We start from the raw sequence: 17,426 nt of genomic DNA, 5'->3' as shown, positions 1-17,426 counted from the left end.
ATATTGGAATTATCAAATCTGAGAATTTTTTGGATTTTTTTTTTTATCTAGAAGGGCCAGAGAAATAACAGGGTGAAAAATGGCTTCTAGTCCTGCTAGTCTTCCTTCAGAAGAGGAAGCTCTGAGTTTTTCTTAGATTCTGTGTCCTTTGGATGCTGTTGCTCATCTGAATTAATATTATCAAAAGCAAGAATCAGTAACACGTCAGATGAGCCTACATTATAATTCCCTTTTGAAATGGAATTTAAATGCTTTTTTGCTTTTAACAGTGTTATCACTCCTCTCCAGGAGATCCACATGCATCTGCTATCAGAACAGCAGGACTTGTGTGTGCTGGAGGTGTAGTATTATCAAACCTGTGGAGCCCAGTCCCTGATACAAATAATGAATAATGAATCTTACAGATTCTTGAAGGATTGATGTCAGTAAGCTCTAGAACAAGGAGTGTTTGGGGCAAGAGCAGTAGCAACATAAACTAGGAAGAAATAACCTCTAGATTTTCCAAGGAAGTTGCAGAATTACTGTCCTTGTTTCTTTGTGAAGAGAATGATAAATGTGTTTTGTAGTTAGTTACTGAGTTATTGACTGAGGATAGAGAAGGGCAGAATTTTCTAGCAGAATACACACTTTGACTGAAATGCTTAATAGATTATTTTTCTGAATCCTCCCCCTTGCCTGGTACATAGTTGTGTCTGAGAAGATCTCTGCTGACCAGAAAAATGTGGTTGTTCCTCAGAAGCATCTGTAACAGAGCTGTTGCTTTTTTGGTTTTCTCCTTCTGGCATATTCCTTGTATTTACTGCAGGCATTATTTTTCCCAGGGACATTCACACAACCACAGGGAAGATCAAAAGAGCTGTGTTACAGTTCACCCCAGCCAGCTGGACCTACGTCCGCTGGTTTGACCCAAAGTCTTCATTTCAGAGGGTGGCTGGAGTCTACCTTTTCATGATTATTTGGCAGGTAAGAAATCAATTCTGTGAAATCAGAGCTGCCATCAGCTCAGTTACTTGCTGCCTGTGTTGGACTAAAAAAATATTCTGATGGACTGTGTGTCTGTTACTGAAGTACACAGTTAAATGAAGTGATGATGAGGAATTGGACAGGGCACTTTCATGGGAGTTATGTGGTAGTTCAAGAGTGTAATTACAGAATCTGTGGAAAAAGCCAAATGTTACAGATTGCTGTATTGGCTTTTTGCAATTGACACAAATTTAAAAACTGCTAGTTAGTAGAGTTTAGGTGGTGGAATTTTAATTTATTTTTATTTTGTTGTGTTGATGTGACGGGATTAAGTGTGGTTTGTGTGGGGAGTGTGTGTTAGTTTGTTTTGCTTTGCTTTTCTTGGATTTTTTTCCTTTCCCATTGACTGTTGAATGGATCAGTGATAATCAGAATACTGTCATTGGTCCAGCAAGACTCTATAGTGTGTCACAAATGCTTTAAGATCCTAAAACTAAAACTTTTGTGATTTTTTAAAAAAAATCTTAATTTAGTGTTTTAAAGGAGAACCACAAATATTTGATATAGTTGTTTGAGGTTTTTTTCAAATGTATGATCTCTTCTGCTTCTCTCCCAAAATTGCCTTGGTTATTTGTACTTGATTTAGGATGTGCAAGTTATCAGACGATCTCTACAGGATGAATTAGTGTCTGGTCCCTTAAAGAGTTTTGGGAAAGAGAGCAAATACTTTGATAGAGGTTTCTAGGGGAGAATTCTTTGTTTTACTAGTATATTACTTGTTTGTCCTAGCAAAAGACACAGCAGGAATTCCTTGTTTTAGTTTCCATATTAATCTTTGCACATTTTCTGTACTAATTCATTAGGAATTATGTAAGTTGAACATTATTAACTAGCTTTTTTTTTGATCTAGCTAACTGAGTTGAACACATTCTTTTTGAAACATATCTTTGTGTTCCAAGCAAGCCACCCTTTAAGCTGGGGGAGAATTCTCTTCATAGGAATCATTACAGCACCCACTGTAAGGTAATTTTTTTGCTTCAGCGTTTTTTTCAGTTTAAAGTAGCTTAAGTTCTAGGCATCCAAGAACTGCATAAAGTTTGTGAATAAGTATGGCACATTTCACAAATGTATGCTTTTGCCACCATAAAATGCAAAACAATACTCTCTTGTCAATAAAATGTATTTCCTCACAAATAAAATAATGAGGTAAAATGTACATAACAACTGTGTTGCCATAGGGATGCAGAGCCAGTCTGTTCCTTCTCCTGTTTGTGTAGGATCTCCCTGTTTTGTGAGGTAGCTGCATATGTTATCCTTGAGGACTGCATGTGAAAGTATTCAAGTTAGTGAGTCAGGTGCTCCCAAAAGTGTAGATGAGGAAAACCAGAGCTGTTGATTATTTTAACAGCTCCTGATTGTGATTGAGCAGTAGCTTATTGTGAGAACAGAGCAATATTTATGCAGCGTTGACAGCTGTATAGGAACATGAATCTGCTTTTGGTCATGCATGCTGTTTTACCTTGTTAGCAAAGTTCCTTAATTTTCTTTTTTTCCCCATTCCATAGTTGGAGGTAGACAGAATGCACACAGATCTGAATTTAGAAGCAGAGAATTCCCTGTTCATGTCCAAAGTGATGTTACCTTGGACAGTTAAATGACAGCTATGAATTGGTTTATTCCTCAAAAATAGTGTCTTAAGTTATGTGCAGTGATTTCACACTATTAATTAAATCACCCAAAATACAATGTGACCTCTTGTATAGGTGAATTTGCATGTTTTTTTTTTTCCTTTGTAGCACCTGCACTCCTGTAGAAGTCTTAATTCTTTAGCAGTCCTTGTATTGTTGGAGTAATAACACTTGTCTTCTCCATCTGTCAGTGGAAATCAGAAACTGAGAACAGAAACTTTGATTCCACTTCTTTGGAGTTCCCCTCTCAAAACTCCTAAACTTCTGGAGCATAGAGAGCAGAGCAGAATGGCCTCCATACTGTTTTCAGAATAGTGAAAAATTTTACTGTTCTTGAGAGGAAAATATGCCAGTGGTTAGACCATTCAAACATAATATGGAATAGCCATATTCTTTAAAGATTCAAGCCCACATTTCTCAAGAAAATGTGGTTGTTAATAAATAAAAGACAAACTGTGGAAAAAAATGAGGGATTCTCTAATTCTTTTGAAACTGTTGCAGTTTTTTTATAAGAATTGGAGACTCTGGAGAGGCAGGAGACAAATGTTGCTAGCCTACTAATTTGGGTACTTTCCCAGTTCTTGCTCTCAGGATTGTTTTCTGTGTTGTCTCAAGCTATTTGATATATGTGATAATCTGTCCTGCTAGAATTGAAGCCATCTGGTAGACATCCAGAATGATTACATGTGAATTTAACCATCACCACTTCATTTTCACTATAGATACATCTGTATCAATTTTTTTTTCTAAATGTAAATATTCTGGAGACTTTCAGCTTCACTGAAGAATTTTCTTTCTTTCCTTCTCAGGCAATACTATGCTTACCTCACAGACACACAGTGCAAGAGGGTGGGAACTCAGTGCTGGGTGTTTGGGTAAGTATTCTTGCTGCATTCCTGAAGCACTTGGACAGTTGTCAAGGATGGGTCCAGCACAGGAACTGGCAGTTCCCATGAAGCCTTGTCTTGTTTTGGTTTTGCAAGCTCAGAGGAAAGGGAAATTCTGAATTTGGAGGAAGAACATGGGAAGTAATGGAATGGGAAGTAATGGAAGTAAGGACAACAGAAGGAATAACTAGGAACTGGTGGATAAAGCTAGGCTCTTTCAAAGCACCATTGGCCTTTCTGCCCATTCTTAGTCAGGTGAGAAGGAAAAAGCTCTTACCTCTACAGCTTGATGGCTGTGAGGGTGAAGTTTCCCTGGCTGCCAAGGTGGGCATTGCTGCTGTTAGCAGCATCACAGCAGAGGACAGTGAAATGAGGCATGGTTATCCACTCTTTCTGTGAGTGTGCTATGAACCATGGTGACCCTGACTGCAATCTCTTTTCTCTTTGAGAATACCTTTAAATGAAGAGTTTGCATGCTTGCTTCTGAAGAATTGTTAAGGATACAGAACCCGTCATCCTTGGTCCAAAGCTCTCACTGAACGCATTAATGTAATGTGTCAATAAATAGATACCCAAATATGTCTGCAGGATTGCTTCTGTGTCTACTGCAATAGAACATTGACCCACAGTCTGATCTGTACTTATTCCATACACACTTCCCATTTCCATAGTGAGAAGTGTGTATGGAATAAGTATTCTCCTTCCTACTGCTTACTTCTGTAATCTGCTAGAAAGAACAGAGCATCACTAGGAGTTGCTGTTGATTGCAGAAAAAGATGAAATCTTCCAGTAATGTAACTATCTAGAATATAATTTTTGAAGCAATTAAAAGAAGTATATGGAACATTCATCTCTGTGGTAAACAAGACACTTCTAAAGGCACAAATGGAATTTTAAGCAGCCTAACTGTGGGTATAATTAAAATTAGTGCCTTTCATTAGTACAAAACTGTTTCCTTTCAACTTGACATAACTATTGCATCACTCTTGATAGATATAAAGTGATGTAAAGCATGAACAAGGTCAGTGCAACAGTCTTGCTGAAATTGCACTATTTTCATTAATATGACGCCTTTCAAAAAGGAAAATCTGTTAGAATGTTACAAGACCATTTTGCTTGAAAGAAAACTTACCACATCTAGTTCCATGGAGTGCTCTCATCACCCTTCAGTAGGACACTAACACCCTTCACTGTTAGCATCCTTCTTTCTCTTTTCATCAGCTGTAATAGCTTTCCTATTGTAAAATGTGCTTAACCCAAGTATTCTTGACAGGAATAACAGAAAGAATGTTTAAGTTCAGGGCAAACAGCTGTATTTTTGGAGTCCTTATTAAAAATAGCCTATTGTTTTGTTTATGCCTTTGAGTATATCATAACCCTGTGCTTGTTTCCTGATGGCGGTCTTTCTCTTCCCCCTCTGGTTTCATGATTTCTTACTCTGCAGCTGGATCAGTACAAATAATATAAAACAAGAAGGAAAAATAGTTACTAAAGAGAATAGTGCTGCTCTCAGTTTTTTTGCTAATGTGCATCTCATTGATTTGTGTATTGGTCAGTTGGGTGTTACTGCCACATTTTTAAGTTTTGGCCCCATTTATCATGCTGGAAGTCACATTGAATAGTACAGGGAAAGCTGTGATTTATTACTTATACCAGGACCATCTCTGCAATACCAGTGATTTAGTCAAGCACACATTTTCCTTCCTCTTTTGTGGGGGAAACTGAGTCTTCCCTGAAAGGCAGTAGTGCCATTTTTTGGTGAAATGGTAATTGAGAGTGCTGGTAGGGAATGGGTACTGCAGTGTCAGACTTGGGAGACTAGAACACTTGATGTGAAGTGTGTCTGCACATAGGTGAGGAGGAGTTTTCATGCATTGCTCAGATGTACAACCTGAAAGCCTCTATTGAGCAAGCTAACTATTACACTTGAAATTTAATAGTGTTTTTCATTATTTGCTTCAGATTGAGATGAGTCAATTTCCTGCACTTTTAATGCAGGTTTTTAGTGTCACTTTTCTACACTTATATTGTTAAACCTACCTAATTTTCTCTTCAGGACCTATACAAACTAGATTTATTTTCATGGCAAACAATAGAAACTTTGGATTCATAAACAAGTAGTGGAAAAGCCTTCATAGCTTTTGATCCTGAAAAGATGTAAACGCCTGGTAGCAGGGAGAGAGATTGAGATACTTTTTTTGATCCTTTTAATGTCAGAGAGGAAAGTAAAAACTGCATTTTTTCCTCTCACATTTCTCCCCAAATCCTCTGAGGCTGTTGTGTGGACCTGAGTTACAGATAAACCTGAGCAAATGCATGGGTTCTCAGAGAATTTGAAATGTTGTTTCATAGGAATTTTCTCATATGTGAAAATATGGGAAATACATGTGAAGCAAACAAACTAGACAATTTAGAATTGTAGTAAATTTACATCTAGTAGAGAAATAAACAAAGCTCAGTTCTAGTTCATCCATCAAGGGAGTCTGTTGGGTGTTCAGCATGGAAAAGAAATTCATATGTGGTGAGAACTGAAGCACAGGGGTAGGCACAATTGAAGATTCTCTGCTATTGACACACAGTCCTTGTTCCCTTGAGCCCCATGGAACAGTGAACTGTCAGTCAATCACTTTTTGTGTGCTGTTTATGCTGAGAAAAGTGTAGATAGAAAATGACATTTGTCAGAGCTTCAGTTAATGGTGGTGTCAGGGAGGTGAGTGCTCACTAGAGGGTAGTGCTTGTTTAGAGCTGACGGTCTGGGGTCTGAGTTGTGAACATGTGAGTTAAATCCTTAGTGTTTTTAATCACTCTCCTCCCTGCTTTCATTTACCCATAGGGTAATTGCCTTCCTTGAAGCTATTGTGTGCATCAAGTTTGGACAAGATCTTTTTTCCAAAACACAAATACTGTATGTTGTGTTTTGGCTTCTCTGTGTGGTAAGTGAAATTTCTCATGTGAAACATAAAGCATGACAAAAGCATTGAAAGCATCTAAACAGCTTCCTCTCTGAAACATTGGCAGCAGAGGATCATTGTGGGGCAATGCTGATTAAGAGCCTTATGCATGTCCTAGTAAAAACAAATGCTAGATGGCTTAGAACTCTCATTGAAGGGACTAGAATAACTTCTCATTTCTTGACATAGCAGATTACTGGTGCTTAACAATGAAACAAACAGTAGTTATAGGAGGCTTTATCTTTATGAGAGATGATGTCAGTTTGATTGAGCCTAGCTTTGGTGGAGCTTGCTGTAGTGCCTGCTGGAAATGGATAGTGTTAATAAGCAATGTGTGTTGTGCCACACTGAAGTCTTACAACTACATAAACAACCCTCATTTATCAAGCAAATCATTCTCACTAAGCCTGTAACTTTCTGTACTTCAGTGTGATTACTGCAAATGCAGCATGAAATGCCCATTTTATAACAGTAAATGGACGTTTGTCTTGCCAGACTTGTAACTCTGATGCCAAGCACATTTTTCACAGTCAATGAAAAAGAAGGCATTTATAATGGGCTAACAGATAAATGCTTCTCCCTTCTAATTGGGAACACAGTTTGAACAGGTGATGGGGAGTCAGAATTTATTGTTCTCTTATTTAGCCAGGTGATTTTATTCCTGCTACTTCAGAGGAGAGAAGTACTGAATTGCTTCTCAGGTCAGAGTACCACAAAACCAAGTATGTAACCTAGCCTGAAGCATGGGGCAGAGAAGGAGAATTTGGTTTTCTCCCAGTCTGGTGGTTCTTGATAATATACCTACAAGTGTCTACCAGCCCTTGTGTGATGACTGTACAGAGTGTGGACCGAAATCCTGCTGGGAGTGTTACCTGTGGGTGATCTGGATATATTTTCCTGCTCCCATTGAGAATTGTTCTGCATACCCCATGGTGGCAAGCTCTGTGTGTAGCTTGAAGTTGACACATGAGTCTTACTCATCCTGACAAAAGATGCAGGGAGAAACAGAGCATGAAAGTCTAAATGTGGCATCTCCAGGGACTCTGAGACCTTGAATCAGCAAGGAATTTGGAAAAAGTTTTACAGATTGTTTTTCTTTTTGTTCTTTTTCTTCTCCCCCCTTGTTTAGGCCTTTACAACTTTCCTGTGTTTATATGGAATGGTTTGGTATGCAGAGTACTACGGCCACCGAGAAAAGGTACTTATATAAAAGAAGCCTGGCTTTTTTTCATTCCAGAGTTAAAACTCCAAAGCTCCTAGATTTTGGAATTCTTGACCAGAGTTAGCATAAATAGGGATAAGGGGGGATGGTCTAGAGTGTAACTGAAGTCAAGAGAAAGAGCTCTGAATTCAGCAGGCCTTGGACAGATCCCAAATTACACTGTGGTTTCTAAAGAATGCTGTCCTCTTAGTTACTCAAAATGAGGCCGTAATTTTAGCACAGCATTCAAGGATGAATGGTTAGCTAATGTTCCCATTGTACAGGTGGAATGCTAGGGGAATATTAAGAATACTTGGTTACACAACAGATCACGTGGCAAGTGGTGAGTTCTTACTGTATCATCTATGTGGTGCCTTCTAACTAGGAAGGGAAAAGTCCAAAGTACTGTCTGAATGTTTTATGAGGACTTCTGCTACGGTTTCTAAGTCCATTTCCAAGTGGGAGGAGTACTGATAACATGAATCACCAGCATCTCAATGACATGTGTCCTTGTTTTGCAGACCTTATCAGAAAGTGAAGACAGTCCATACAGTCCAGATGCTTCCTGGCTTCATTCTAAATTCAGCAGAGGTATTGGTGCTTCTGTAGCTGTATTCCTGAAATGGTATAATTAAGGCTCAGCACTAGAAAATGAGGCTTAAGAAACTTACCTAGTTTCAGCTGGACTTGTTTTAACATCTCTGCAGGACCAATGCAGATAAATCATCTACAGAGCTATTTTTCTTTGCTCACTTTTAAATTCTGATTCTTGGAAATGTATTTTTTTTTTTAATTTATCAACTGATTTTTTTCTGTTGTTACTCCAGGCCACATTGTAGGTGTTGGGCATTATGCATTTCATAACTGTTGTGAGCAGGTTTTCTCTCTGAACATTGCATGTTTTGTTTGCTGTACTTTTATTTCTTCTTGCTAAGAAATAGTCAGCAATGGGCCCTGGAGCTTGTGTTCTTACTGACTTTTGCCTTGTCTGTGCAGTCCTGATGGTCATAAGCAGCTTTCTTTGCACTAAGCAAAGGCAGCTTCTTTCTGACTTCTTTTCCCTACACTAGAGGTCAATTATCTGCCTCCTCCATAGGCTTTTTGGTGTGGTCTTGCTTATTGAACATATATCAAAAATTCACACCTGGAAGTTATCTGTCAGAGTTTATGTTCCAGATGTTTGTAAAATTAAAAATATTTCTTATTTATCATAAGTTTGAAAAGCACCTAAACCAGATCTTCTTTATATTTCATACATGATTTTTCTGGATGTTTATTCTCAGTTTAGTAAATTTGTGGACTTTTATATTTTGGAGAAAAATGATTTGCACTCAGAATGTTTTTTCCATTTATGCATGCTGGAGAAATTTGACTAAAAAACCCCTTCTCTGTAACTTCCTGTTACTTCATTAATTACAGGCTTCAAGCTTCTTTCACATTTTGTTCTTGATTTTGCCTAAAGTCTTATTTAAGACTTTGCTTAAATAATTCTTTCCTCTTATTTAGGACTTTGCTTAAATAATTCTTAACTTCTGCCACTAAGAAAAATGAGGAGGCTTAATTATTGATATGATTTAAATTTGAAGATGTTTCACCACTGTACTCTTCTATAGCAAACTTCAAATTTTTTTTTGGGTGGGGGAGGGAGGAGAGGGAAGAATTTTACAGGAGTCTTAAGAATTGCTTTAAAAAAACTGGGCCACTAGATGGAGTACAAGTATCAACCAATTTGTATTAGCCTGAAATAATCCCTATTGTTAACACTCTAGCTCTAAAAAGCCTTACTGCCTTTCGGATAGGAGCTTGACAATGTCAACTAAATAAATAAATAAATAAATATGAATTAAATTTATATTTATTTCTCAGCAGGTGCTGACAATAGTCCACCAAAACATTCAGTCAATAGTGAAAGCCATTCATCTAGAAGGAGGAATCGACACTCCAAATCAAAAGTATCAAATGGAATTGGCAAGAAATAAGAGTGGTATCTAAAGACATTCTACAGTGTGACCAGAAGTGACAAAGAAGATCAGACCCGGCTCTGAATTACGAAATGGAAGACCATTTTTAAAATAAAGTTTAAAAAAGGAGGTGTTGATGAGAAGGATGATGAAGATGGAACCACCAGTGTAGCGCAGATTGTTGCCTGATGACACTTGCCATTCACTGATCTAAACTGTTGCCTGATGACACTTGCCATTCACTGATCTAAACTGTTGCCTGATGACACTTGCCATTCACTGATATAAATCTAGTTTCTTCAGTAGGTGGCATCAAAAGTTCATGAGGGGTATACTGGAAAAAAAAGTTGTTATGTCATAGCAGGTACTCCCTGGTTTGTGTTCAGGTGTTGCAAGGTCATTTTTAATAGATTAGTTGAGGACTTCAACCCAAAGGTTAGTAAACTGATAGTGAGTTGGTGTAGTTGACTGAATTTTTTGGTTTGGTTTATTGTGTTGTTTTCTAGAAGAGTATGCAACCCTTTGACTAAAAGCAGCTCTGCCTTTTCAGTTTCACAACAAAACTTTCCCATGCAACTGTTAGTAAGTATTTAAAAATTTCATATTGCTTGTTTTTATTTAAAGGCTCTTTAGGCCTTATGTCAGGGTTCAACCAGGAAGGAAATGGGTCCAGGTTTCTTGTAAAGGATGTGAAATTGATTTTCAAACACAGGGATTTTTTTTTTCTACATTGTCCTCCTGCTTAAGTCATACATATTCAATTTTTAAAAGTTTTTAAAATACATATATAAAAATTGCTTCATAGTAGAGGGCCATGCCTCCTGTCCTCAGTGACAGAGGTCATGTTATTTCATTGTTTTTCCTCCTCTACTGTAGTGTGTTTTGCATTTTCAAGTGTAAATATGTCTTTTTTTCATGTGTGCCACATTGTGTGCAGTGTTTCTTCCTACTTCCTTCTATTTGCTTCCATCCTAGCTGGACCCAGAAATCAGTTTTCAGACTGATATCAGGAACTGCTTTGAAGGCTCAGATGCCCTGCTTGAGCTTGGTGATAAGGCAGTTTTTTGCTGAAGCTGCGTTGCTTACTATCTCCATAAACAATTATTTGTGAAGACTTGCAGTAGTGTTTGGTGTCTGAGAGGCAGCATGATGTGATAGAGCCCATTGCTTTGGTGTTTCCTGTCATGCATCAGATACTCAAAAGCAAAGTCTCTTTTTTCTGTCTTGCAGTTTGGTATTTTTTTTGAGAAGGGTGATTTACTTTTTGTCTGAGTGTTCTTTTGGGTTTTTTTAATATATTAATTGTGACATCTAGCAAAGTGGATGATTCTCCAGCAGTGAATGTAATGATTAAGTCAAGAGGTAAGCAATCATGAGCAATGAGTTTCTGTATCAAGTTATCAAAATGTTTTAGTGCCAATTAAATTTCGAGATTCAAGGCATTCAGAGGGGTAGGTAGCTTAAGCAAGGATAAGTGATGCCCATTAGTTACTTAGTCTTTATGAGAAAATAGGATTTGCTTTTTCTTTGACTAATGTTACTGTGATTTGCCACAGGCTAGGTACTAAAGAAAAAATGCAGCAGAGATTTTATGCAAATGTATGATACTGTAAATAGAAGAAAGTATCCTGTGTAATCCATCAGTTCCTATGTGCCACAGATTATCAATGTTTTCAATGCACTTAAGTGTTGCTGCTGAGCTCTTCAGAGGCCTTTAATTTCCTACCCTGCTTTTCAATCAAACATGGAGCTTGGAAAGTGATGTAGTAGGAGCTGCTGTATCATCATTGCCACAGTGACATTTAATGTTACATAAAAAATATGTTAGGAAGACTTTCAGGCTCTCCTACAACTACTTGGTTTTTATTCACACTATAGCAATTCCATATATTGCCTTTGTATTTGTAATGTACTACATATTGATGAATGTATTTGTAGATTTCTTTGTATACTGAGACATGTTATTTCTTTTATTTCCTTGGTTAAAAACTCAGTCTGTGTAAGACTGAAGAGTGGCATTGTAAATTTTCTATTGATTCAATACCAAAGCAAGAGATTTGAAATCTAATGGTTTGGGTATTTTAAGTACTGTGGATTTCCAGTGTGAGAGCCTATTTTGTACTTGCAAGGGGTATACACACCAACTATGTATACAAAGCTTACATGTGTAAACAGATGCTGAAGTACATCATCTACCTGCCTTGGGGACAAGCACATGTTGTGCAAATGTAGGCCTGGTGCTCACATTGCCGAACTGCACCCTAAAAATACTCGAAAGAGAAATATTGAAGTGTCATCTTGATGGAAGCTGACTTCTGTACACTATTACAACAGCTTTGTTCTGAAAAAATGTTGTTTGACAACACATTTAAGTTATTTCCAATTAAGTTTTTTTACTTTAAATGTTTGTGTTTGGTTGGGTTTTTTTGGTTGTTGTGTGGTGTTTCATTTGGGGAGGGGTTGGGAGGGTGTTGGTTGTTTGGGTTTTTTTGTTATTTGTTTTCAGGGTGTTTTGGGGGTTTTTTGGTTTGGTGGTTTGGGTTTTTTTCTTGTGTTTTGGGGTTTTTTTCTTTCTTTACTTTAAAAGAGAGATTGCTAGGGGAAAGGGAAACTTAAGTAAACTATTCAAGTGCTGCTTGGTAAATGGCACTTTGTCTCCTGTATCAGCAGTTCTGGCTGGAATTCTCATGTGTTCTCACAAGTCCTCCACTGACTGACAACTGTATTTTCAGCCCATTTCTTTGGATGTGAGCTTTGCGCTGGAAGGCATCGGAAAGGTGCTTTTGATCACTGCTGTAAAATTAGTGATCTCAGTTTTATCGGCTACTGTGCTGTTGCTGAATTCTGTACGTGTGTAACACCTATAAATGACAAATCACTGAACTGTTTAGCAACAAGCATCCATGTGTGAGTTCTGCTGCTTGAACAGTGTTTTGTAACAGTCACAGATGTGCTGTCCTGTTTTAAACTACTTGTTCTGCCACAACCTCTCATTCCTGCTTCCCTGCTTCTGATGTTCTTTCCTTTCTCTGTCCTCCAGTGATCTCCCGTGCTGCTGTGGAGAGATTGGAGTTGGCTCTCCAGAGGCTGTCCATCAATGTCAGTCATTGAAGGGAGGCTAATTTGAGGCAGCGTGGTGTAAGCAGAGGGTGGTGGCAAGAACCTGAAGTAGATTAAATAAAAATGGAGAGTTTAAAAACAGATTTATACAATGAATCAGAGCTCGTGTTGAGTACTGAGTTGCAGTATTAAGGTTGCTGCATGGATTATACACCACATCTTGTTAAATATTTTGAGCGTGGTTTCGACCAATTCTTTTGTTACTCTTCTGTGAAGATCATAATTTTATGTTCCAGCTTTTAAAACTTTTTTTTTTACTTTGTTATCACAAGAGGACACAGATGTTACCACATGTTTAATAATTTTTGAATAGAATTGCTTTCTATTGGTTGCAAAGTATTGTATTTAGCAATAATTGTGTAAACCAAGCCATGTCACTGGAGTGTGTGTTTGTCTGTACCTGTAAGGCATAGGAAATTGACATACTGCCTTTAGAAGCTCTTATGTTTTATTCTAAGTGAATGAATTTTGACAAATGCGGTGGTTCCTGGGCAGCCTACAGTGAACTCTCAGGTTTTGCTGTAATTTATTATTTTGGGGCAGCAGATCTGATAACAAGAACAGTTACATTATCCCTTCTGAAGTTTTTCTAGTATACAGGATCAGTTCTTGTCTTACTAGTTCTTTTGGGGTTTTATTTATTGTTGGATGGGAGAGCTGAGTTGCAAGATGGTCGCATGGCAGACCTTCAGGGAAGAAACGAGGCCTCCTGTACAGGGGACTGCAGGACAGGCTGTCACCAAGTAAACAGCCAGTACAAAGTGCCACTGAGTGCCTAAATCACTTTGCTTTGCCTTCTACTGCTGACAGTTCCCACAACAGGTCTTTACCTAAGACCTGTTGTGAGCTGTTGATTGCTCTTCAGAGCCAGATGTGTAGTTTGTAAAGGAGCGCAGCTTTCCTTTTCTTCAGTTCCTTCTCTGTACAGACATTGAATACTGGGACTTTCTGATTTGCAGGGAAGGGCTTTCCTTCAACATCTTTTTGAATTCTGGTTTACAGAGAGGCCATAGTTTCTGAGGTAGTAGTAAAGTTAGGGATAGCCTAACTTAAGGACTTAAGCTTGTTCATAGTGTGGGAAGAACAGCTGAAGTCAAGTGTTCAGTTTGTAAACCTCTTCTGAAGGGTGGGAAAATACCTGATTAAAAATTTGTAGGAGCCACCTCTCTCAGAACACTGCTTACTACATTAGAGAAGGGGAGGGTGTTTATCTTTTCATACTTCATTAAAGCATTAAAAATACTGGGGAAAAAATGGAACAATGGAAGAAACTTTGTGTAAGAAGCAACACTTCAAAAATGTGCTCCTTGATAAGCATGGTGCTCTACTGCATTTGAACAATCAATCTTTGTTTTATGTCTTGGTAGTTGCTGTTGAGGGTGGAGCTTAATCAGCAGTGTCAGATGGGCCTAGTGGCTTCATTTGTGCACAGTCACCCTGTGACATAACTTGCACACTATTAAGATCATATGATTTGGCCCAGACTAGAAGCTGGAGCCAAAAGCTGGCAGCATGATTGAAATAGGTGTTGGTGTGCCTAATTGAGTGTCTGAGTGCTCACATTCAGCTCTGTCCTGTTAATGTCTGCATGGGCCTAAGCACTACTCTCCTGAGGCACCTGTTCCCTCTGGTATATGCTGGAGCATTCTAAGGTACACACAATTGATTTTAACCAGAGGTTTCTGAGCTGCTTGGATGCTCAAAGTACCTCCTGCAGTACCCTGGCTCCCTTTGTCTGCAGGTGTGATCTGCCTTCTTATCCACACCACAGTTTTGTTCTCTGGAGCCATGGCAGGCCTTGGTCCTAATACAGGAAATAATTGTAGTTCCCTCAAGGTGCAGTTTCCCATTTTAGTGGAAATGTGTTTTGGACAAACACCCTGCCCATGTTACTCACTTTTGCTTTAGTGTGGCTGGTCAGGAATTGGGCACTTACATATTACTCTAAGAAAGTAGGAGTAGGAAACCAGAAGCACTTCATGCAGTGGGCTGAAAGGTACAAGGACACCCAGACTCCTGGCTTATGCCCAGCAGGGCACATGGGCTGTTACCTTTATGCCTGCTCACTCCTCTGTCAGTGCTGTGGCTGCAGGTGCGCCTCAGGTGCCTTCCTGTGCTGCTTTCATGTGCATGAGCCCCCCTGAAGCCAGCTGATAGTCAGGCTCTGCCGCTTCCAGCTTTTTTTGGACTGAGTAACACGCCTTTCAGACATGTCAGCACAGAGGGCTTCCCACTGGCAGTGTGAAGATAATACATAGGCTTTCAGGCTTGCTCCCATTTTCTATTGTACCAATGAAGCCAGTTACCTGCCTGTACATAAGAGCCATATGCATAAACCATGAGGGTGACTCTAGGAACCCAGTTTGGGTCTGGAGAAAGTACTTTGGTTTGGTTGGATTGTTTGTTTCTGGATGATTCTAGATCTGCTGTTGCTTTTTTGCAATGATGCTATCCATCTGAAGAACATCACAAAGAGTAGATCCTGCACAAGTCTCCTGTTGTATGTTTGAGACCTGTCTGTTCACTTTGGGCAGCTGCTTAGCAAAATGTATCAAATTCCTTTGTACTCTGAGTCCAAGTCATGATTATCTCAAAGAACTTTGGAAATTTGAGGTGTTAATTTTTATATCCAGCTCCTTCCTGTGTCTTTAATTTGGACTGTATCTTTTCCTGTTACTGTCATTTCTCAGTGAAAGACAAGAATTGGTCTCTCATGCTTGGATTTTGTTTTTCTCATAAAGGAGCAGTCTTGCTCTCAACAGTCTAAATTGTATTATGGTAAGACCAAGTGAGTTTTTACTTCAGTGCAGAAAAAAAAGCAAGTGTGGGAAAGAACGCAAATTATAAACATTGAATTCCTGTAATCAGCAACAGTATGAGTGCCAGACTATACTAAGGATACACATGGGTTCAATTTTCATCGTTTTTGAGAATCTCAGTTTTCAGATGATCATGAAATAGCTGCATGGCTTATTTAATGTTTTTAGAGTAGGGGAATTTACAGCAGTAGCATTCCTGTGGCTGTGATCCAAAGTATGTTCTACAACTGCTGTGCCCTCCAGTTCAGTATTTTAGTGGTTCTTGCTCAAAAAACAATGCATAAAATAGCTGTGTGTGTTTGTATATGTACATATAAATCTACCAGATGAACTTTCTCATCGAAATGCTTAGAGCCTGGTTCAGTACAGTCTCTGTGACAATGACTACAGCACATCTGAGCATTTGGAAGCATCCAAGTCTGTCTGTACCCCTGGAAGCTCCAGGAGCAGTAGGCATTGATCTCAGTTGCAGCCCCTAGGTGATGCTGTAACACAAACACACAAAGAATATTGACCTGCATTTTCAAATGTTGCTTCTAATTTTGGGCTACTGGCTTGAGCCACCCAGGCTTGGTTTTAAAGGTTTCATAACTCCCGTTGACTTTAATTACAAGTGCCATGCACACAGTCCTGCAAAGTGCCCTTGTTGTCAAACTTGCTGCAGAATAACCAAAGCAAAATAAAATCAAATTAATAGCTTTGAGAAGACTTTTATTTAAAGCCTTAAATGATAGCTCTAGGCTTTGGAGAGCAAGAGCAATAGACTTCTCTTCTGGTTTCCACCATACAAAGACTACCAATTTCTTGTCTGAAGACCTTGCTGATTTGAAGGGAGCACTACTTTCTCCCAAGGATCTTTAGGATGAAGCTCTGTGCAGGGCTCTTACGGCTTTCCTCGTATTCCCACTGGGCTTTGTGTAGGGCACTGGAAGGGATAGGATGACTGCTGTTTGAAAAGGTGGTTTGGTGTTTGCTCCCAGGAGCTCAGCTGAACCAGGGCATGATCTCCAGTGCTGCCCATTCCCTTGAGTTTGTGGCTGTAGCCATGGAGTTGTGAATTTACTTCCTTGCTCGGATGAGCCTGTCCCTCATCTCTGCTAATCTCTATGGGACAGGGAAGCCACTGGGTGCAGATTGTTATTGCTTCATGTGTTTATGAGGCTCAGAGTTTTTGATGACTCTGGGTATTATCAGCAAGCATTCAAAACTTCATACCATCTTCAAAATATTCTCATTTTTCCTTTAAGTGTCTTTTTTTCCAAAGTTTTGGAAAATCCTTCTGGTCACAAACCTCAACAAGGCACCCAACTTGTACCAATTGCTATGACTTCTAAGATGGCTTCTGGGGAAAAAGCTCATTTAACTTTCATATGGTCAGCTGGAAGAAGAAATTGCAGTCATCATTCCTTGCAGGAAGAAACAGTGTCCTTGCTCTTCTCAATCTGGTTCTGCATAGGGAAGCCACTAATATAGGTAAGCCTGTATTAGGTTTTTGTTGTAGCCTGACTTCAGTACTTAATGGAGAGGAAAAAGAATACAGTGAAAAACATTGCTGAAGAGTCATATTTTTCCATTAATCAAATAAATAATCTGGAAGAAAACCAAGACCTTTTATTATATTAGCTGAGACATTTAGGTTTGTGTTTTTTCTTATTTATGTGCTGTAAGGGTTGTAGGTGATGCAAAATTATGTTTGTAACATTTTAAATACTATTATTTCTGCCCTTTTGCTGAGTTCGCCATATTTGGCTCCCAAATCCACATCTATGCATTCCATTTGCCCACATTTAAAATGCATCTGGAATAGCAGGACAGAGGTTGGGGTGGAGAAACCAG

At 38.8% G+C, this 17,426-nt stretch overlaps 1 protein-coding gene across 2 annotated transcripts in view; it reads left to right on the top strand.

The window, feature by feature from the left end:
- Positions 1-16,296, top strand: part of PTDSS1 (phosphatidylserine synthase 1) — a 32,659-nt gene extending 16,363 nt beyond the window's left edge. The window contains exons 7-13 of one of the 2 annotated variants that reach the window (XM_058029578.1): positions 822-963; positions 1,874-1,986; positions 3,461-3,526; positions 6,372-6,471; positions 7,619-7,687; positions 8,212-8,281; positions 9,560-16,296. In XM_058029578.1, the coding sequence (XP_057885561.1) occupies positions 822-963; positions 1,874-1,986; positions 3,461-3,526; positions 6,372-6,471; positions 7,619-7,687; positions 8,212-8,281; positions 9,560-9,669 (670 nt within the window). In that variant the 3' untranslated portion in view covers positions 9,670-16,296. Of the gene's footprint in view, positions 1-821; positions 964-1,873; positions 1,987-3,460; positions 3,527-6,371; positions 6,472-7,618; positions 7,688-8,211; positions 8,282-9,556 lie in introns of both variants that reach the window. The other variant, XM_058029571.1, reaches the window with a different exon arrangement.
- The last annotated feature ends 1,130 nt before the right edge of the window (positions 16,297-17,426 follow it).

This window comes from Melospiza georgiana, chromosome 1, assembly GCF_028018845.1.
Source record: "Melospiza georgiana isolate bMelGeo1 chromosome 1, bMelGeo1.pri, whole genome shotgun sequence".
In the NCBI taxonomy this organism is placed as follows: domain Eukaryota; kingdom Metazoa; phylum Chordata; class Aves; order Passeriformes; family Passerellidae; genus Melospiza; species Melospiza georgiana.
This window is presented reverse-complemented; position numbering and strand designations above follow the sequence as displayed.